General features: G+C 46.6%; 1 protein-coding gene across 1 annotated transcript in view; it reads right to left on the bottom strand.

Moving 5' to 3' along the window:
• The window catches only part of FTO (fat mass and obesity associated), a 426,360-nt gene continuing 413,895 nt past the window's right edge, over window positions 9,637–22,101 (bottom strand). The window contains 1 exon segment of the mRNA NM_001319276.1: window positions 9,637–9,969. Coding sequence (NP_001306205.1) covers window positions 9,816–9,969 — 154 coding nt within the window. The 3' untranslated portion in view covers window positions 9,637–9,815.

Here is a 22,101-nt window from a genome sequence, read left to right as displayed (position 1 = left end):
TTGATCCCTGACCCAGGAAGACTCCACAGCTGCTAGCAGTGCACCCAAGCTGCTGAGCCCATGTGCCCTACAGCCCATGCACCACAGCAAGAGAAGCCACCACAACGGGGAGCCCACACACCGTGGTGCAGAGTAGCCCCGCTCACCGCAGCCAGAGAAAGCTCACGTGTAGCCACGAAGACCCAGCACAGACACCTCCGCAAAGAATGCTCGTGTTCTTTCTAAATCTCAAGATAAACCATAAACTTTACCTTATATGCAGAGTACATCACGAGAAACGCTGGGCTGGAGGAAGCACAAGCTGGAATCAAGATTGCTGGGAGAAATATGAATAACCTCTGATATGCAGATGACACCACCATATGGCAAGAAGTGAAGAGGAACTAAAGAGCTTCTTGATGAAAGTGAAAGAGGAGAGTGAAAAAATTGACTTAAAGCTCAATATTCAGAAAACTAAGATCATGGCATCTGGTCCTATCACTTCATGGCAAATAGATGGGGAAACAGTGGAAACAGTGAGAGATTTTTTGGGGGGGCCTCCAAAATCACTGCAGATGGTGATTGCAGCCATGAAATTAAAAGATGCTTACTGCTTGGAAGGAAAGTTATGACCAACCTAGATAGCATATTAAAAAGCAGAGACATTTTACAAAGGTCCGTCTAGTCAAGGCTATGGTTTTTCCAGTAGTCATGTATGGATGTGAGAGTTGGACTATAAAGAAAGCTGAGCTCCGAATAATTGATGCTTTTGAACTGTGGTGTTGGAGAAGACTCTTGAGAGTCCCTTGGACTGCAAGGAGATCCAACCAGTCAATCCTAAATGTCCTGGATGTTCATTGGAAGGACTGATGCTGAAGCTGAAACTCCAATACTCTGGCCACCTGATGCGAACAGCTGACTCATTTGAAAAGACCTTGATGCTAGGTAAGATTGAGGGCTGGAGAAGAAGGGGATGACAGAGGATGAGATGGTTGGATGGCATCACTGACTCAATGGACATGAGTTTGGGTGGGCCCTGTGAGTTGGAGTTGGACAGGGAGGCCTGGAGTGCTGCAGTTCATGGGGTCGCAAAGAGTCAGACATGACTGAGGGACTGAACTGAACCAGAAACTTGAAAACCCATTTCTGTAGTTCTTAAATAACTTAATTTCTCTCATCCAGGCTTTAATTGCCTCATTGGTAAAAGACGTACAACATATGAAAACTTTTCTTTGGGATACATGTCTTGCTTCTTTGACTAAAATACTCTTTTATTCTTGAAAGAGAAAAACTGAAATTAAAGTCCCTAAGTGGCATCCAACTCTTTGCAACCCCATGGACTGTAGCCCACCAGGCTCCTCTGTCCATGGGATTCTCCAGGCAAGAGTACTGGAATGGGTTGCCATGCCCTCCTCCCGACCCAGGGGTCGAACCCATGTCTCTTATGTCTCCTGCATTGGCAGATGGGTTCTTTACCACTAGCACCACCTGGGAGCCAGATGACCCCTAGCACAGAGTCTATTTAGGAAGGAATCAGTGAGTGAGTGTTAGAAGAATCCGTTTTGGCTAAGGAAGGGTCAACCTACCAAGAGATGGCGGTATCTGCTGCCTCTGCCCCAGCAAGGATGCCCCTGACACAGCCACACTTCTGTTGCTTTGTGCTGGACACAGACTTTCATCAGCCCAAGGCTGTCAAATTCACTTCGATTTTGGCCTCGACTGGGGCTTCATGCTTTCAGAAAAATTTCCCCCACTGCCTTTCACTTGAGATCCCTGGCAGGGATGGTTCTCCCATTCTGCATGCCAAGCTCACTTAGTGGGCACAAAGAAATGGGAGAAAGCTCAGGAAAGGAAAAAAAAAAAACAACAACTCAACTCAGTCTAAACCTTGGGAAATCTACCAGGGTCTGCATCTCTTTAAAAACTATACACAGACATTTCTGGTCGAAGTGAAACCATGCTTGTCACAGAGGACTGGAGACAGCAAATGAAGCCTTAGTCATACACAGTTAGTTTCAAACTTATGTTGCCGCTCACAGGGAGAAATCAATGTACAGTATATTAAAAACAATCACCGCGGCCCTTAAATGATCCAATAGTTTAGCTTTGAATGCATTCAAGCTAATGGGGGCTTTAATGGCTTCTGACAGATCATTCCATTGATCAAGAGGCATGTATGAAATAACGCTGCCTACTAAACTCTGTTTTGATTTTGAGAAAAGAAAACTAAACGTCCATGGTAAACAGGGCTTGATTGTTCAGTGTTCACCAAGAGCCCTCTCGGCCTGACCCTGGTCGGGAGCAGAGGCGGGAAGGACAATGGGAATCCTATATACCTGGCTTGCCTCTCTCTGGGCTCTAATCAAGGGGTAATCAACTGGAAATCTCTGTCTGAAGAGCTGGGGGGTGGGGGCGGGGGCGGGAGGGTGACCAGGGGTACCGTTCTCCGAGTTGGATGAGTTACGAGCTGGAGCTCGAGTTGCCCTGAGAAATTGACTCAGCCCTTTTGGGGCTCTGAGGTTGGTAGGTTAACTGCACTTGCTCCAAAGTGGAAAAACTCAATTCCCTGTTTGAAAAGATAAAAAGCATTTTAAGCTGGGAATGGCCAATTTGCAAAGAAACAAATGAATGTCTGCTCTCTGTATCTATGTGTCCCGAGGACCCGAGATTATTTTAGCAAGGACTGAACAGTTCTTCACTCTGGAAAGGTGTTTTCTCGGGGTTCATGGTGTCTGAAAAAGTTTTAAAAGCGGCCTTAACAGTATTTTTCAAGACTGTTTTTGTGAAAGTGCAGCCAAGCTCTGGCTGTTTGCTGTGGCCTCAAAAGGGAGTTGTAGGTCACTAAGTGTCAAACTGGCTTTGCCTGATCAGAGGTGATAAAACATACACAAACTCTTCCATAATGCATCCAAATGAAACTGATCTTACAAAATAAATAATAATAATCATCCTCCTTTGGATTTGCCTAGGGCTTTGGTATTAGGCTTCCCTGGTGGCTGAGACAGTAAAGAATCTGCCAGCAATGCAGCAGATCCGGGTTTGATCCCTGGGTCAGGGAGATATCCTGGAGAAGGGAATGGCAACCCACTCCAGTATTCTTGCCTTGGAAATCCTATGGACAGAGGAGCCTGATGAGCTACAGTCTGTGGGATCACAAAGAGTCGAACACGACTGAGCAGCTAACATTTGGTATTGACAAGGTTCTTCTAAACACTGTCTCTGGCGGGAGAGGTGCTGGCCTCGTAGCGCTGGTGAAGTTTCCTGTTGGTTTCCTGTATATCCTCTGGCTCTGTCTCAGAAGCTGGGAAGGGCAAGCTGGGTACCTTTGAGACCCCGGCACCACTAAAGGGTGGCTAACCTATGGTCTCTATTGAATACTGAATATGAGAGCCGGGATCAGCTTCCTGCGGCAGTCATTAACCAAGCAGTCTGGGATGGTTTCCAGCACACAGAGTCTGGAACCACTGGGCTTTTCCGGAACTTCCCGGAAAATGGCCTTCACCTTTTGGTCCCCACCTGTGGCAGCGCTGTCCTGAGCCAGCACTTCCCATCCCTCAGCAGGAAGCTTCAGCACTTTACCAGATTAAAAACAACGGGAAAACCCGCATGCTAGAAGCACTTATTTGTATTGGTGCCATGTTTAGTCGGTGGCTTTTGTAAAACTGGTGAATTTTGTCTAAAGGCAAGCGCAGACAGGCAAACAAATCTGTATCTGCTGTTATCCATTTAGCTTGACACACATGTGCAGTGGAACTATTTTACCTCAATCCTTTCAGCACTGATGAAAAGAAAATGCAAGCAAAAGTCACGAACTGCATCATTGGAAAAGAATCACTGAATCTAATGCTGGGAGTTAATTAATGCTTCCTTCCCCTGGCAAGAGACGGACCCTGGCACTTAGACATTCCGAGTCAATAAACAATTGTTGAACACAGATCATCCATTAAAAGGTGATGGCGAGAATTTTTAAAGCACATCTAAAATTGCAAGGGGGTGACCTAATCCCGTTGTAGTAATGGGGAGTACCAGGGAATCATTTTTCAGAGCATCTCATTTATAAAAAGGTCCACCATCTGCCGAGAAGAAAAAAAAAAAAAAGTGGAAGCTGGGAGAGGAAAATGGGATAGAATGGGATGGTGACATATTGTTCTGTTACTAAGTAGGAGACACAGTGTGAACCACTATGGTGGCAGGACAGTTTAACCAGCTAGGCGTTACAGAAACAAAGACTGGATCACAGGGAGGTCAAGGGATTTGCCCCAGTCATGAAGCTACAACTGTTATCACAAGAAACTGGGATCATAATTATTAGAGCTGGCATGTCACTGAAGACCCAGCCAGGGCCGGAGGCATGCTGTGTACACGTCAACGTCTTAATCTTCACGACAACCTCAGGTGGTAGATATACTACTATTGTTCCCATTTTGCAGATAAGAAAACAAAGGTTTGAAAGGGAGGCTAGCCTTCGGAATTGCCTGGAAAAATCCCATGGACAGAGGAGCCTGGTAGGCTGCAGTCCATGGGGTCCCTAAGAGTCGGGCACGACTGAGCGACTTCACTTTCACTTTTCACTTTCATGCATTGGAGAAGGAAATGGCAACCCACTCCAGTGTTCTTGCCTGGAGAATCCCAGGGATGGGGGAGCCTGGTGGGCTGCTGTCTATGGGGTCACACAGAGTCGAACACAACTGAAGAGACTTAGCAGCAGCAGCCTTAGGAATACACACAGAAGCAGGACTCTGCAAGCAAAAAGACTCTGACATCCAGGAATCAGAAGATTCTGAAAATCTCACCCATGGTGACCGGATACAGAGCAGGGGTGTCAGGAGGACTGGTGTGCAATCATGGGAAGAGGATTTGGGAGCTCCCTGTGACCCAGTCTTTGTTTTTATAACGCCTCGCTGGTTGGGCTGTCCCGTCACCACAATGGTTCACGCTGTAGCTCCCACTTAGCTCCAGAACAATATGTTACCGTCACATTTGATACCTAGACAATAGGCTTCCCGGGTGCAAAGTGGTAAAGAACCTGCCTGCCAATGCAAGAGACTCAAGAGGCATGGGTTTGATCCCTGGGTGGGGAAGATCCCCTGAAGGAGGGCATGGCAACCGACTCCAGTATTCTTGGCTGGAGACTCCCATGGACAGAGGAGCCTGGCGGGCTACAGTCCATGGGGTTGCAAAGAGTTGGACACGACCGTGACTGCACAACAACCTGGATATTGTTAATAGACTGTATTGCCTTGACAGGTTATGGGGAGAAAGGAAGGGGATGCGCTGAAGGTTGGTGGGTCAGCCCTGTTCAGGAGTCAGGCTGGGGTGAGGCTACAGTGCAGGGTCTGGGGGTGCTCACCCAATCTCCTCATTAATGAGGGACTCGGGTAATTGAGAGAGCCAGGTGTACCCCCTTTCCTGATAATCCCTACAACCAGCCCCCCCAGATGCAGCAGCAGCCCCAGGAGCCCTGGGTATCGTGCAGGAAGTCATCCCTGCTGCCCGCTCCTTCCTCCCCCTCCCCTGCCTCTCCCCTTCCTCACCCCAGCCTCTTAGAGCTGCTCGGCTCTCCCTGCAGCCACAATCATTACAACACTCCTGGGCCTTCCCTCCCCCTTTATGGTTGTCAAATTGATTTCACCACTGCCATACCTATGGCTCCCAATGAAACTTAATTAAAAATACCATTTAATCGCAAAGTAACAAAGGCAAACTGGATAAACGGCATTACCACTTCAGCGCATTTTAATCCGCACTGCTCCTCGGTCCTTCTCAATCTGTTTGGATGAGAATTGCCTTTTCAAATAAGAACTCCCACCCCCTGCCCTGTCTTCCATGGGCTTGCCTCTGACAGATCTCCAAAATAAACAGTATTTAGCGTGGCATAGATCCAAATGTATGCAATTTGCCCAGTGGTAAAAATGAGCCTTAACTAGATCAGGGAAGAAAAAAAAAATGTTGCTTTCCAAAATACTTTCCCTCGAAACACACACCAAAAAACTACTGAATGTGGTGTGTCCATTTAATAGGGTGATGGAATCTCATTTCTAGCACCCCTCGGTTTGGTTAGTGATGGATTTGGAAGCTTATTACTAAAATTGTGTGACAAGCCATGCCACGACCACCCCCCACCTTCTCTCTAGTGAACTCCCCTGAGCAGAGGCTGCCTATGAAAGCAGGGGCGGGGGGCACGGTGGACACAAAGTCGTGGGCGCTGCTGGAAGTGAAGCAACAGGAGGATGGGGCGCCGCCTCATGCTCTTGGAGGAGCTGGCAGGACATCTTCTCCACCTGGCCCCAGGAATCGGGAAATTCCTGGTTAGAAAGCCGTGCCTTTGGACTGAGACCCTTCGGAATCCAGACAGCAACCAGACTCTCACACCAATGACCCCCACCCTCCTGCATAGAGCCTTCTGTGTTTCTTGGGCACTTGACACTCACATTCCAACGCTGGTCCCGCCTCCGCCCCACCTGCATCTCCTTCCCTCCTTGGCCTTGTTTCTCTGCTTCTGCCATCGTGGTCCTTTCTCTTCCTGATCTTCCCACTCTAAGCACCTTCCAGCCTTGGGCCTTCGTACCTGCTGTTCCCTTCCCTGGGAAGCTCTTCGCCCATCACCCCCTTTCCTGGACTTCCTAAGCCAAGCCACACTTCCTCAGTCCCCAGCTATGCTCTGTCCCTTGCCTTAGGGGTTTCCATCCTGGTACTGAAAATGATTGGAAACCATCGTGTTGTTTATTTGCAGGCTGACTGTTTTCCCACTATAGAGTTAAGTTCCTATTGGGGTCACCACATCCCCCGCTCCAGCATGGGGGTCGGTACACGGGAGCCCTTGGAAGGCAGGGACCTCCTTGGATGCCCAGGGCTCACCACGCCCCTGAGGTGCAGTAGGTAGTCAAGAAACGTCTGTGGGAGGGGAAAGTCAGTAGCATCTTAGCAGAAAGGGACCTATCTTTTCAGTTAACTTTCTGATGATAGCTGGGACCGGGGGATGGGGAAGCCTTACAGGTAGCAGTGATGACTGCTGACTAAAGGTGGCCCCAGGGCCGAGCTTCCTCCCCGCCCCCACTACCCACATGGCCCATGTCCCCAGAGAAGTCCTTCAGTAGCTCACGGGAGAGGAGCAGGAACTGAGTTGATTATCAGCTTAGTGTCCCCAGCCGCCCCTTTTTTTACTCATCTCTTGCCCTTCCCCCTTCTACCTGTCTGAAACCTACCCTACCCCTCTCCAAGAGCAAGCATAGGTAATCCCCAAACACACTGAGCTCAAGCTCATTGAAAGCCACCACTTCTGAGAAAACATGATCTCACCTTTTGGATTCACTCCTGTAAGTGCTTTGGAGAAGGCAATGGCAACCCACTCCAGTACTCTTGCCTGGAGAATCCCAGGGGCGGGGGAGCCTGGCAGGCTGCCGTCTATGGGGTTGCACGGAGTCGGTCACTACTGAAGCGACTTAGCAGCAGCAGCAGCAGCTGGAGCTGCTGACTGGCTGTTTCCCCACCTGAAAGACCCTGAGCACACTCACTTGCTACCCCACCCCCCCGCGCCGCCCCCCCTGGGCCCAGGAAGCATGCTCACCTGCAACAGTGAAAGGAGATACAGAGCAGGCACTCTCTTGGCTTCTTATCTCATCCTTTCAATATTTTTATTGTTTATGTGTGTTTGATGATGTACATGGCATATTAGTACAAGCAGTCCACAACGATAGCTGGATAGTAATACACACATATTGGGGTAAGCACACAATTATTATTTATTTCTACTCTACGGGTGCAAGCAAGCAAGTGCTGACGTGAAGGGGCAAAGATGGTCAGATTCACAATAAGTGGTAACTGGGAGCGACGGGGGCCATGGAGGGTTCATGCCCCACCTAAGAGGATGCTACCTAGCTCTCTGCCATGTCAGGGTGGAGGCTGCTGGATGCTCTGAATTTTAAAGAGGAAGCACACGTCTTTATGTTATATGAAATCTTCCATTTGTAAATACTGGCTCCTCATGAACTATGACAAGGAACAAACATTCCGGGGGGTGAAATAAAACACGAGGCTATGTGGTCCCGAGGCTGCCCTGCACACCCTGCCTCCATGATTTCATTTCATCTTTCCCGCAGCCATAAGAGGGAGCACTTCTTCTTTTACTGATGAGAAGACTGAGGCTTAAGGGCATCAGGGAACTCATCTAAGATTTGAGAGTCTCAAGACGGTGAAACCCCGCCTGCCCTGTGTGTCATGATCTCTCTGAGGTTAACTCCATAGAAATGAGCCCATACCTTGAACCGGTGAGATTCTGATGGCGGGAGAGTTTAGTTCTCAGGGTACCTCTGAATGGGTAAAAAAGCTCCTCAGCTTCCTGAATACTGCAGATGACAAGAGGAGGTGACAGGCCGGGGAGAGGGGCTGACTAGTCTCGTGATTTCTGGGGCCACCACAGGGTGAGAGCCAGGCCCGAAAGGGAGAGGTGGGTTCATAGCATCATGAGACAAACTGGCACCAAGATTGAGGAAGGGAGGGGAAAATGCCTACAGCAGGTCAGCTTGCTGATATAATATTTTACTAATATTTACTGCGTGTTTAACTGGGTACCAGAGATTGTTCTAAATCTGTAGCTAGGTTATTTCATTTTATCTTCCCCTTGGGAATTGGTGCACCTGTAGTATCCCCATTATACAGATGAGGAAACCAAGGCACAGTCACACGTCAAAGATCACAAGCCAGTGGGCATTTGCATCTAGGCACTTGAACATCAAAGCCCAAGTTCTAACCTCTTTCTCGTCTCTCTGGTGCTCCAGCATCATCAGGATGGGGCACTAGGGTTCTTCAAGCCTCAATTCTAGCCATTATGTGTGAATGGGGGAATTAAAGGAAAAGAAACATGCAGTGTGTTGGTTAAATCCAAGAAGCAATGTAAACAGAGTTTTGTCTCCTTCATTAGATCAGGGGAACTTCCTAAAGGCAGGATGTCAGTTTTATTTTAATCTTCAACACTACTCTACTCCTGTGTGCAGAGTACAGGGCTCACAACCTTGGCTGTCTTAGAGAAGGGAAAGAGGCTACTTTCCAACGAGGCATTGCTCTTTTCATTTATTTTGCTGGTGGGGAGAGCAGCTAGAGAACTGAAGACTGACTCTCTCGCTCTCAAACTTTTGACAGAAGTATCGTCTAGCAGGGCTTTCTACAATGATGAAAACGTTTTATATCCAATACAGTAGTCTCAAGCCACACCTGGGCTACTAAGCACTTGAAACATGGCTCGTGCAACTGAAGAACTGAATTTTTAATTACAATTAAAATGGAATTTAAATGGTAGAAGCCCCATCTACCTAGTGGCTACCATACTGGACCGCAGAGCCTCCGAAGGGTGTGTTGAGAAAATGGGCTAAACGCCTCTAAATTTGGTCTTCTCCTCCATGACTTGAGAGATCCCCTGTAGGGACTCTGCAAAGGCTTGGGAAAGAGGAAAGTAGGTTAGGTTCTGCCAAAGGCCGGGTTCACTTCCCAGGCCTCAGGAGTGACCTCTTTCTCATCTCTCTGGTGCTTGCATTAAAAATCCAAGAGGGGAATAGTTTTGTTTTGTTTTGGGGGGGTATTATATTTTTGGGGTATTTTTAATTTAATACCAAATCACTATAACGCTGTGTCATTTGCAAACATTTTAATCTTCATGGGTTCCACTCCCTAATTGCTCCCAACTAGAAACAATCTCCAAGGCCATTCTCTATCATCTCAACAGTTTCTACAATCTCAAGGCCAAGTCTACCCCACACTGCCCTCGCCTAAGCCCATGAGAGGGGTGGAGAAGAAGAACTGAAAAGAGCCTTCCTCCTCCACCTGAGAGCTGTGCTCTGTCTCTAGGGCCTGGTCTCCAGAAGCAGACCTCTGAGTTCAGAAACGATCTCTGTGAGGTCGAATGGCAGAGGCATCGAAGGATCACCCTTTTCCCAGTATGGCCGGCACTCTGGCTTCTGATCAGCGGGTAAAGTCCGGGCAATTCGAGACTGGCACCTGGAAAAGTAAGAATAGGCAGTTAATTCCTGGGAAGAAAGGACTGCAAGACCCATACTCAGGCAACTTGGAGCAACCTTGGCAATCCGCTGTGACGGTGGTGATAGGAGGAAGGAAGGACGAGTCTGGGAGGCAGAAAGCAGGTGTGTTTATAAGAAGGAAGAACTGTTCTTAATGAGGCTGGAACTTCTTTATTTCAATTCCCAGATTTGTATTATCTCTCAAGGGCTCTGTAGAAGCCAATCATGGGGGGAAATTCAGTTACTCTGCCTTCAAAATGGCGAATTATTTTTTCATTATCTCGACTGTTATTTAAAGTGTGTGATTAAACCATTATCAGATTTAAATGTTTGTGGGATTTCCATGTATTACTAGATTACTGGGAAAGATTAAATTGAATTTACTGCATTAAAATGTCCAAGAATAGATTAAACAATATTACAGACTGGGATTGACTTCGGAGATCCTGGAGATTTACAAGTGTCCCAGCTTGCTGTGCTCGGAAAAAGGCACTCCAAGGAGAGACCGATTTATAAGGATATATGCAAATAGAGGTTAATAATCATTTCCACTGATGAATAGGTGGGGAAAACTTCCACAAAATTAAATTAAGAGGCTAGCAAGAGTGACTCCCTAAGGAAAACACTTAAATCACGGTTTTTATTAAATGGATTATTCATCAATAGTAGAGAAATTAATTATCATATGCAACTAAATTATAGCCTCAGAGGAAAAAAGTTGGGGCCACATTGTCACACCTTGGCAGGCAGCTACCTCTCCAAGAGACCAGCTTACTGGAAATTGATCTGGGAAAACTCGGTGGCTTTGGCTTTATGTATCTGACAAATGAGGATGAGAGAGAAGAAAACACAGATTGCAATAAGAAATGAACAATTTCTCTGTTCTCTTGGAGCACGAGGCGGGGACAGTGCGTGCCCCCAAAAAGAATTACTCTTGAGTACATCTGGGAGAGTTGCCTGGTCCTCTGCCACTCCACCCCCACCTTCTCGGCCTTATCCTCTAAATCAATTAAAAAAGTGGCCCTACCCATCCATCATGTGCCTTCCGTGTAGGACTAACTATGAAGAGATCAAAGAATGGACCATCCCGACCCTATTTCCAAGCCTTGATGGTCGAGAAGGCTCCTTACTAAAAGACATCTTCTCCTCTGGGGAATTATTAATGGTGAGGGGATCCCCATGGGAAAACATACTTCAACTTTACACCTATTTTCTCGGGTGGTTAATTGCTCCACCGGCATTCTGTGCACTCAATCCGTCGTACATTACACATAACATTCCAATATATCTTCGGCTCTCCGCATCGGGCCCTGATAATAGCGTCTGTTAACATGCACTAAGTACTATTATGTAGCACATCACTTCATAAATAATAAGATTAGCTGACCTCAGGGCCCCAAGAAGAGTAATGTGTTTAAATGTTCTCATTATTTATTTAAAACAAGAATTAAAGCAACAGAAGCTGCTTTTGACAATCCTCTTAGCATAAATATTAAACTGTTTGCCCTGATAAGCGCACGCAGCTCCGAAGAACAGAGGCGCGTTCTACAGACTACTTAATAATAATAGGTGTTTGAGACGCTGCCGCTCACTTCAGTTCTAGAGATATAGTCTCTAAATCACATGAAAGGGATGGGGGAGAAATTAATATTCAAGGGAAGCTGCGACTAATTACAAAGGAACTCTGCGAAGCTGTTTAAATTGCGCTGTCTCTCGGCCTCGGAATCAGAGAGTAAGGCTCAATTTACCAGACAGGGAGAGTTATTCCAAATTGAGCACTTCCATCTCACGGCAGGGAAATGATCTCTGCACACATTATCCTGGTTGGCAGATTAAAAGGCGATGATAAGTGCTGATCCACCTCGGCCAGCGTAAGGTTTGTCCAAAGTCAATAGAGGTGCTTTTTCACCTGTCAGATGGGTTTGGCCCTCTCATTTTGAGAAAGTATTAGAAATATGGACACCTGCCGTGGAAGTTTGCAGACACTGTATTGCGCATGTCCGAAGCCCATCCAGTTTTCTTCTGGGTGAAGTTGCTCTGATTTTCTACTATTGTTCTTCTGGTGGAAGGGCTGACGGACGTGGGGACTACCTCCTTCTGATGCTGGTCCTGAGAGGCTAGGAGCTGTGTATACCCACTGCCTCCCTCTGGACTAGAGACAGAACCCCTTGCTGGGGCTCTTCAGGGCCTTAATTCAGATCTTTCAAGATCACATTATTTTTTTTTAATATATATTCATTTATTCGGCTATGTTGGGTTTTGGTTGTGGCACTCAAGATCTTCACTGTGTCATGTGGGATATTTCATTGCAGGGCAAGGACCCTCTAGTGGTGGCCCACGGGCTCCAGTAGTTTAGAGTTCACTAATTTAGGGTTTAGTTGCTCTGAGACACGTGGGATCTTAGTTCCTTGACCAGAGAACAAACCTGCGTCCTGTGCACTGGGAGTGCAGAATCTGAGCCGCTGGACCACCAGGGAAGTCCCCTCAAGAGCACTTAAAAGAGTTTCCTTTAGGGACTTCCCTGGTGGTCCAGCGGCTCAGACGCCATGCTCTCCATGCAGGGGACCAGAGTTCGACCCTTGGTCGGGGAACTAGATTCCACATGCCACACTAAGAGTTTGCAAGCTGCAAAACAAAACCAAACTCTTCCTTTAATGCTCAGCCCTCCTTGCCAGTTTGTCAATGATCATGACTGGGCTCCGCAGAGGGCTTGCTGTTGAGGTCCTGTATCCACCTACAAGAAAGGACAGTCAGCCCTGACTCAGATCATACCATCTACTTCAACACCAAGCCAGATACTGGGACTAAAAAAGAAAGGCTTGAGAATGACTTGGAGGCATATTTCCCTGTACTATGCTTAGTTGCTCAGTTGTGTCTGACTCTTTGTGACCCCAGGGACTGTAGCCCACCAGCCTCCTCTGTCCATGGGGATTCTCCAGGGAAGAATACTAGAGTGGGTTGCCATGTCCTCCTCCAGGCGATCTTCCCAACCCAGGGATCGAACCCACATCTCCCCCATTTCAGGTGGATTCTTTACTGTCTGAGCCACCAGGGAAGCCCAAGAATACTGGAGCTGGTAGCCTATCCCTTCTCCAGGGGATCTTCCTGACCTAGGAATCGAACCAGGTCTCCTGATTGTGGGTGGATTCTTTACCCACTGAGCTCCCAGGGAAGCTCCTGCTCAAACCACGCATTCAGTCTCTCCATCTTAATTTCCTAAGATGGGGAAGCACAGTGGTGAAGGTGTCCTCTGGACACGAGTTACTGCCGCTTCCCTGGGGCCTGACATCTCGAGTATCCTAAACTCACCAAACCTCAATTTCTCACTGAGAATAATGATGATGACAATGATAGTACCTTATGTATGGGCTTGTTGTGAAAGTTATAGGGATTAACACATGTGAAGTACTTAGCACACTGCCTGGCACATTATTACTAAACACTATGGGAGGCCTGGCTGCTGCAATTCATGGGGTCGCAGAGTCAGACACGACTGAGCCACTGAACTGAACTGAATTGTCACTATTGTTACTTCTCCTACCAGTAGTGAACTGGTGTCTCCAGTGACGACAGGAGACGCCAACGAGGGGGCTGCCTGTTGCCCCTCCCTTCAACGAACTGAGTGGGGTGGCCTGTGGCTTGACTCTTTGTGGGGGAAACTGGAGAGCCAGAGCAACTCTTTCTGGCTTGAATCAGATGAAGCCTGAGGCTGAATCCTAGCACAGTGTGACATTCCAGGATGCCAAGGCTTATGTGTGCAAGCTGCTGCAACTCTCCAGTGACAGGCTAAACTACTCAGACTCAGAAAAGACTTAGCGGTTGCTCCTGAAGACCCAGAATTCTTAATAGGCACTGTCGTTGGACTACTTCAGTGGCAGTTGTTTCAGGCTGACTTGGCATTTCCAGGAAACGAAGTTGGATGGTTTCTCAGCATGCATACTCTGTGGTTCTTGCAAAATCAAGGGGCCCTGAGTTCTCTTAAGCAATGATTTAGGAATCCTGACAGTGGTGGACACTGGCTGTCTTGTGTCTATTCCCATCTTTGCCACAAAGAAGATTCTAATTTTCCTATGGGGAATTTGTCCCGTCCCTATGCTTGGCCATGTGGTTTGAGTGGAATTGGTTCCATCTCTTACAGACCTGACTTCCCTGGTAGCTCAGAGAGTAAAAGCATTTGCCTACAACTCAGGAGACCCAGGTTTGATCCCTGGGTTGGGAAGATTCTCTGGAGAAGGAAATGGCAACCCAGTCCAGTACTCTTGCCTTGAAAATCCCATGGACGGAGGAGCCTGGCAGGCTACAGTCCATGGGTTTGCAAAGAGTCAGATACCACTGAGCGACTTCACTTTTTTTCTTACAGACAGAGGAGAGAAGCTAAATAGTAAGAAACTCAGCTAAACATTAAGAAAGTTACAGTTTCCCCTTTCCACCTTGTACTCTCTACTCCCATCCTTAAAAAAAAAAATCCTCTTTTGAATGCTTTTGATTAACAAATAAACTTAGATCTACTTAGAAAAGAGAAAAAGTGATATCGCTTAGTTGTGTCCGACTCTTTGCGACCCCATGGACTGTAGCCCACCAGGCTCCTCCGTCCATGGGATTTTCAAGGCAAGAGTACTGGAGTGGGTTGCCATTTCCTTCTCCAGGGGATCTTCCCGACCCAGGTCTCCTGCATTGCAGGTGGATTCTTTACCATCTGAGCCACCAGGGAAGCCTTGGTGGCTTTCACTTTCACTTAAAAACCTGCTCCTTTTATGGAGCATTGCCAGGGGAGCAGAGGAAAACAACAAATACTTCATCTCTCTCCCTCTGAAAATCACATTATTTCAATTCAAAGGACTCTATAAGCCACCCTCAAAACTCCTGCTACTGAGGAAGGGTTCTCCCTGAATAACCTAGTGACGTAACAGGAAGCAGCTGAAAGGTGTCATGTTGGCTGGTCTGTGAGCCGACTGTCCAGAGGTCCCCTCCTCGTCCCCGCCCACAGGTGTAACTCATGCAGGGCCCCCCTGCTTGCTGATTTCCCCCAGGGCTACACTTCCATCTGGATCATCAGGACGGCAGCCACATTAGGGAGCACTGGTCGCCATGCTGAAATTAACCACTTTAGCTAAAGTGTGTGTTAATTATGGGTATGCAAGCAGTCAATAAAAGGTTAATGCAAGAGTCAGAGGATAAATTTCTTCCCTTATTGCATCACTTCACAGACTAAATGACTAACATCATACTTTGTGTTTTTAATCAATAGGTTTTACAGTAATGTGCTGGCCATTGATTTTAAGAAAACACGTACGGTCTTCCTCCTCGTCCTTAAATTTTGCAACACATAAAGAAGGACAGGTAACATTTCCATTAAGTATGCTTGAGGAAATGACAAGATTTCGGGGGAAATGGTTCCTGCTAAAAGATGGACTGGGATAAAGCAGGCATTAAAAAAAAGAAGAAGTGCCAGAAACTAGAACGTGATGGATTAAGTATCACCGAGCACAGGCCTTGAGGAGACAAGGAAAACAAACTCCTAAGAGAGAATTCTTTAATGTGAAAGAAGAGAGTAACTCCTGATCAAGTAAGTACATTCTGTATATCGTTTGAGCGTCCTGAAGAATCTTAACACGCAGCACTAATTTCACAATAACCTGAAAGAGGAAGAGGTTGGCATTTGAACCATGTTTCACAAGAGAGCTGCCTCACGCAAGGTTAATTCAGTGGCAGGTGGGAAAGCAGGGGATGGGCCGCCCTTTCTACCATGTTCCATCTTTCTTATGGATTCCCATTTGGACCAAAATAGGCCCTATCCCCTGACTCCTTGGCTATTCTCACCAAATCAGGTATTCAGGAGATTCCAAACCATTTCAGGGGAACGAAAGGACCAAAATGTTTTCATCCTGTTTCTACAACAATAATTACAGCAAATGAACGGATAAAACTTTCTTCTTTTCATTCCAATCACTTTGAGGTTCTCAGAGCATAAGTATCTTTTGTCTATAGACGTAAAAGATACACCTTCATCTTTTGATGAAGCTTTCTTTTTTTTTTTGGCTGTGCTTTGTGGCATGTGGGATCTTAGTTCCCCAAACAGGGATCGAACGCATGCCCCCTGCGGTGGGAGTGTGAGGTCTTTACCACTGGGCCGCCAGAAAAGTCCCACTCCTTTATCTTTTAAGAGCCTAAGCTACTTCTAATTCTATAGTTATCCGCAGGTATAGACAGTCATCCCCAGGTATATAGAGTCATCCCCCAATTATTTTGGGGGAATTAATTCCAGAATCCCCTGCTTCGGTACCAAAATCCATGGATGCTCATATCCTTTTCAGCTGGCCCTCCATATCCTCAGGTTATGTATCCAGATACAGAGGTCTGACTGTATATTTATTTTTTTTTTAATCCATGTATCAGGGAATCTTCTTAGTTCAAATCTATTCAAGGGTCAATGATATTCCTATTCCTGGGGTGACCCTGAGAAAAATTTCTTGACCTCTTGTTTTCCTCAACTGCTATGTGAAGTCCATGTTCCCCTGCTTCCCTGGACTAGGTGAGGATAAAAATTAAAAAATATATGTGAAAGTCCTTTAAAATATGTAGACTACTGCACAAATGTTGAATTACACCTCCGTAGTCCATTCCACCTTCCAGGGAGCTCCGCGGTAAAGAATCTACCTGCCAAGAAGGAGACACAGGTTTGATCCCTGCCTTGGGAAGCTCCCCTGGAGAATCAAACGGCAGCCCTCTCCAGTATACTTGCCTGGCAGATGCCATGGCCAGAGGAGCCTCGCAGGCTACAGTCCTTGGGGCTGCAAGAGAGCTGGACATGACTTAGCGACTGAACAACAGTAACAGCCCTTTCCAATGTGGCACAAGTTCTCTTTTTAAAATACAGCTCAGGCAACATTGGCTGGGAGGCCTGCAATGCTTTAAAATGTGTGGGGGGAAAAATGAATACACTATGTGCATCCAGACAATGAAATATAATGTAGCCATTAAAAAGAAAGCATTAAAAAAAAAAAAGCTAGTGTGAAAGACATCACACTTCTAAAGACTAGAACAATTTAGACTCATAGCTTCATCAGAAAATACCCAGAGTAAAAAAAGTGTACTCTTCTGCAAGTCAGAGTTTTTTTCTGGAATTTTCATTCATACTGAGGAGTTGGCCGTCCTTCTGAGTCACATCAAACAAGAAGCCTTTTTCAGGATATCGGCCACATCAGAATATATTCATTCCCTCAAAGTCTCAACCAGCACCAAAGTTTAAGGGCTTCACTCAAGTAGAAAATCCTGACGAGTCACATCAAATCGATTAATACATTTAACCTGCAAAACCCAACTGCCAGGACCAGCACGAAAACAGTGGGAAATAACAATATAAAGGAGTAACAATTTCTTCAATGGCTTCTGTGCTTTGGATGGAGCTCAGACCAATCCGCAACCTTGAGTGCTCTCTGTTCTTACTCTCCCCAGGCCCAGCAGAATAGAAACATCTCACTAGGCAGAGTAATTCCAGTGTTTAAAGACAAGCAGTACTTTACGCGTGGGCTTCCTTGGTGGCTTAGTGGTAAAGAATCCACCTGCAATGCCCAAGATGCAGGTTCAATCCTTGGGTGAGAATCCCAGGGACAGGGCAGCCTGGTGGGCTGCCATCTATGGGGTCGCATAGACACGACTGAAGCGACTCAGCAGCAGCAGCAGCAGCAGCAGCAGCAGCAGCAGCAGCAGCAGCAGCAGCAGCAGCAGCAGCAGCAGGAAGATCCCCTGGAGAAGGAAATGGCAGCCCACTCCAGTATTCTTGTCTGGAGAATTCCATGGACAGAGGAGCCTGGCGGGCCACAGTCCATGGGGTTGTGAAGAGTTGGACATGACCTAGTGAGTAAACAACAGCAACTCTGATCCTATACTGTTCTCTCATTGGGAGGGGAAGGGAATAACCCAAGCAAAGCCCAGCTGCTGTAAATATTAACAGCTGTGTTTTCCACATTTGTTAGGAACTCAACATTTTCTATGTAAACAGTGGTTCTTATAGTTCCTAATTCTTTTCCTCAACACCAATATTACCTATAATTTTCTGAAATATAATATTAATATATTATGTAGCCCAGTAACCATAAATAGCAGGGTGTCAGAGTTCCAACTTGGGAGCCAAAACGGAATTTCCTTTGACCAGGGTTTCCGATCCACCTGGTGTATGGAACCAGGGCTTCGTCCCACTCTGGATCACTGAAAGAGCCGCTGTGACCTGTGGCAAAGGCTCCACCAAAGAAGACCAGCACTGAGGTGAGGGATACGGTGCTCAGATAGTATCTCCAAGAGGTCAGGAGAGGAAAAGGCAAGGTCCCGAGATCTCTTGCTAGTATAAAAATCAGGGATACTTTTTGGCAATGGAATGGCTTGCTGAGCCATTTAATAGGAAGCACAAGCTGGAATCAAGATTGCCGGGAGAAATATCAATAACCTCAGATATGCAGATGACACCACCCTTATGGCAGAAAGTGAAGAGGAACTCAAAAGCCTCTTGATGAAAGTGAACGTGGAGAGTGAAAAAGTTGGCTTAAAGCTCAACATTCAGAAAACGAAGATCATGGCATCTGGTCCCATCACTTTATGGGAAATAGATGGGGAAACAGTGGAAACAGTGTCAGACTTTATTTTTGGGGGCTCCAAAATCACTGCAGATGGTGACTGCAGCCATGAAATTAAAAGACACTTACTCCTTGGAAGAAAAGTTATGACCAACCTAAATAGCATATTCAAAAGCAGAGACATTACTTTGCCAACAAAGGTCCATCTAGTCAAGGCTATCATTTTTCCAGTGGTCATGTATGGATGGGAGAGTTGGACTGTGAAGAAAGCTGAGCACCGAAGAATTGATGCTTTTGAACTGTGGTGCTGGAGAAGACTGTTGAGAGTCCCTTGGACTGCAAGGAGATCCAATCAGTCCATCCTAAAGGAGATCAGCCCTCGGTGTTCTTTGGAAGGAATGATGCTAAAGCTGAAACTCCACTACTTTGGCCACCTCATGCAAAGAGTTGACTCATTGGAAAAGACTCTGATGCTGGGAGGGATTGGGGGCAGGAGGAAAAGGGGACGACAGAGGATGAGATGGCTGGATGGCATCACTGACTCGATGGACATGAGTTTGAGTGAACTCCGGGAGATGGTGATGGACAGGGAGGCCTGGTGTGCTGCGATTCATGGGGTCGCAAAGAGTTGGACACGACTGAGCGACTGAACTGAACTGAACTGAAAGGCATCTCTGTTCTTTCTTTCAGGGCCCAGGAGGATGGCACATGCTTTTCCCTTCTACAGTACAATCTGCTGCCTCCTCTAGGGCTTCCTCCCAACCCACATGATTATACTGTGTAATCCTGCCATCTCCTTACCCCTCGGCCCTTACGAGTTTTTCAGAAGGTTCTGTTGCTATGGGAGATCCTATAAAGAAATTCTATTTCATGCCCCTGCTTCCCTGATGACATCTCTCAGACCAAAGGAATAGTAATAATAGTAATAGAAATATTAAACATAGCCAATCTTATACACTGGGCTTCCCTGGTGGCTCAGATGGTAAAGAATCTGCCTGCAGTGTGGGAGATGTGGGTTCAATTCCTGGGTTGGGAAGATTGCCGGGAGAAGGGAATGGCAAAGAGTTGGACATGATTGAGCAGCTAACACACACACACACACACAATCATATACACTAAGTATCAGGCACTGTGAAAAGTGAAAGTGAGAGTCACTCAGTCGTGTCCGACTCTTTGCGACCCCATGGACTCTACAGTCCATGGAATTCTCCAGGCCAGAATACTGGAGCAGGTACCCATTCCCTTCTTCAGGGAATCTTCCTGACCCAGGGATCGAACCCACATCTCCCACAGTGCAGGCAGACTCTTTACCGTCTGAGCCACCAGGGAAGCCCAGACACTGTGTAAGTCTTCTTATTAAATGCATGTCCTCCTCAAAAAGAAGTGGAGGTACAGAAGATTAACTAACTTGTCCAAGATTTCACAGCTCAAGAAAGGACAGAGTCGGGATTTGACAAAATTGTCTGATTCCTAATCTCCAGTTCTTTGTAATATCCAAAATACAGACATCAAAAGAATCATTTTGGATCCTGGTTTTAAAAAGTTTCCCGAAGGCATCTAGCCCCAAGCTAGTCTCCCCAGAGGAAGGTCCTGTTCATGTGAATTTCTGCATGTGACTCTTCAGACTGCGCCAGTCTGCAAAAACACACACCATCTTAACCTGCCACAAAGGGCCACGAAGATGCTGAAGGTCATAGGTGGGGTGGGGGTGGACACGAGGGTTTCTTTGGGTCCATAGAGAACTCACATTAAATTCATCTCCATTTCAGAGGATACCAGACTTAGCATTGGTTCCTGCAGACCTGCAACTTGGCCCCCTAAGCAGGCAACCGGTGACTTCTCAGGGTCCAGTACAGAGAAGAGGCCTCCTGGACTCCTTCCCCTTACTCCAGGGACTCCGGCAGGCTCGTGGAACCATTTAATATGTGAGACTGCTTGGCCCACCACTGGGGTGTAAGCCCAGGAGGCGGAGGGTAGAAAACAATTTTATCCCCAGCTTCATTTGTCGGCTTGTCAGTTACATAATGAGAGTGATGAATGGGCTACCTTGACAGCCGAACGTTTAGGAGCTGCTGACCTTTGATCTCTGGTCACATGATAGGGTCATCTGAAACTGGCATGACTTCTACCTGGCTGAGGGTAACAATACAGAGGTCACATCGGCTGGACGATTATATGAATCAGGTCTGAGGCAGCTTGGTTAGGAGTTTTAAGAGAGGCCGGGTTGGGTTCCCCAGCACACAAAGCTATGGAACCACTGCAGGACTGTGCTCAACAAAAGATATACAATTTCAAAGCAGTCTAGAGTAACTTTCCTTGCAATGGAATAGAATGAACTCATTATTTTTAAAGGGCAACAATGAAAACAAACACTTTGGAAGAAAATATATTCTGCCAGTGATTCTGCCATTGGGAGGGAAAGCATACAGCCCTATGACTTAATGAGTGATATTAATGCTATACCTGCAACATGGCAGAAGGTCCGATTTGATGCAATTCCTGGAACAAAATCCCCACGGGGTAGTATCAAGCCCTCCTTTCAGCCATAGAATACGGTCTCTCCTCCATCCTCTGTCAGCACCGTACCCCACAAAGGGCCATGATTGACAAAAGATAACCCTTTCCAAATTTCATGACTTCCCCCGTTGCCTGAAACTTAAGTAAAGTTTGCATGGGACAGTCTCAAACTTCAGAAAGCTCCCAGAATAACTTACCACCAGAAATTCAAGACAGCTGTGATTTTCAGATGCTCTGTAACATTTTAAAAAAATGTTTCTTCTTGCAAACCTGAAGATTTTTGCTTTTTGACTATTCCGTTAAATTCCATTTACTCAGAATCAGATAATAGCCGTCACAGAGATAATGAATATAGTTATGAAAATGAAAGCTAAGGGGTCAAAGCCGTCGATTTTCAGGATCTAGAAACTTCATAACCCATGGAAGAAGCAGACATTTCAGAGGAATCTGGTTTACATCAAGAGCTTATTTCCTACAAAGGATTTTTCCCTGCAAAGTCAAAGACCGACAGACAGACGGCCACTGCCACATAACCCGCTCATACTCTTGAGAGATGAGCAAAGCAAAGGACAATGGCTTACAGCATAAAAGGCCAGCTGTTCTGACTTTGGAATGCTCATTTGAGTTGTAAGCTATGAAATAAATTTGAGTTGATGGTTCTCCCATGTGCTCACCTGTCAGTTTCTTTCCACTGGGCTGCTGTTCTTAGAAATACTTGCGAGTAACCTGCTTAATTGGTTTTTGGAGGCTGAGAAGCATCTCCCCAGTTTATTTTAACCTTATGCCGAACGTGAGGCTAACTGGACCTTTGTTCCTCTTCTCTCCTTTAAGAACATTCGTTAATAGGTCGAGAGCACTTACACAGAAAACTCAGTGGAGCCCCAAACCAACAGTGGGGCAGGGGAAGGCTGTCCAAATGTGGAATGAGAAAATGGCGGGCTGAAACAGAATGCCAATTAATCAAGGATATCCCATGGACAGAGGGGCCTGGCGGGCTCGAGTCCATGGGGTCACAATGTGTCAGA

This window comes from Capra hircus, chromosome 18 (genome assembly GCF_001704415.2).
Source record: "Capra hircus breed San Clemente chromosome 18, ASM170441v1, whole genome shotgun sequence".
In the NCBI taxonomy this organism is placed as follows: domain Eukaryota; kingdom Metazoa; phylum Chordata; class Mammalia; order Artiodactyla; family Bovidae; genus Capra; species Capra hircus.
This window is presented reverse-complemented; position numbering and strand designations above follow the sequence as displayed.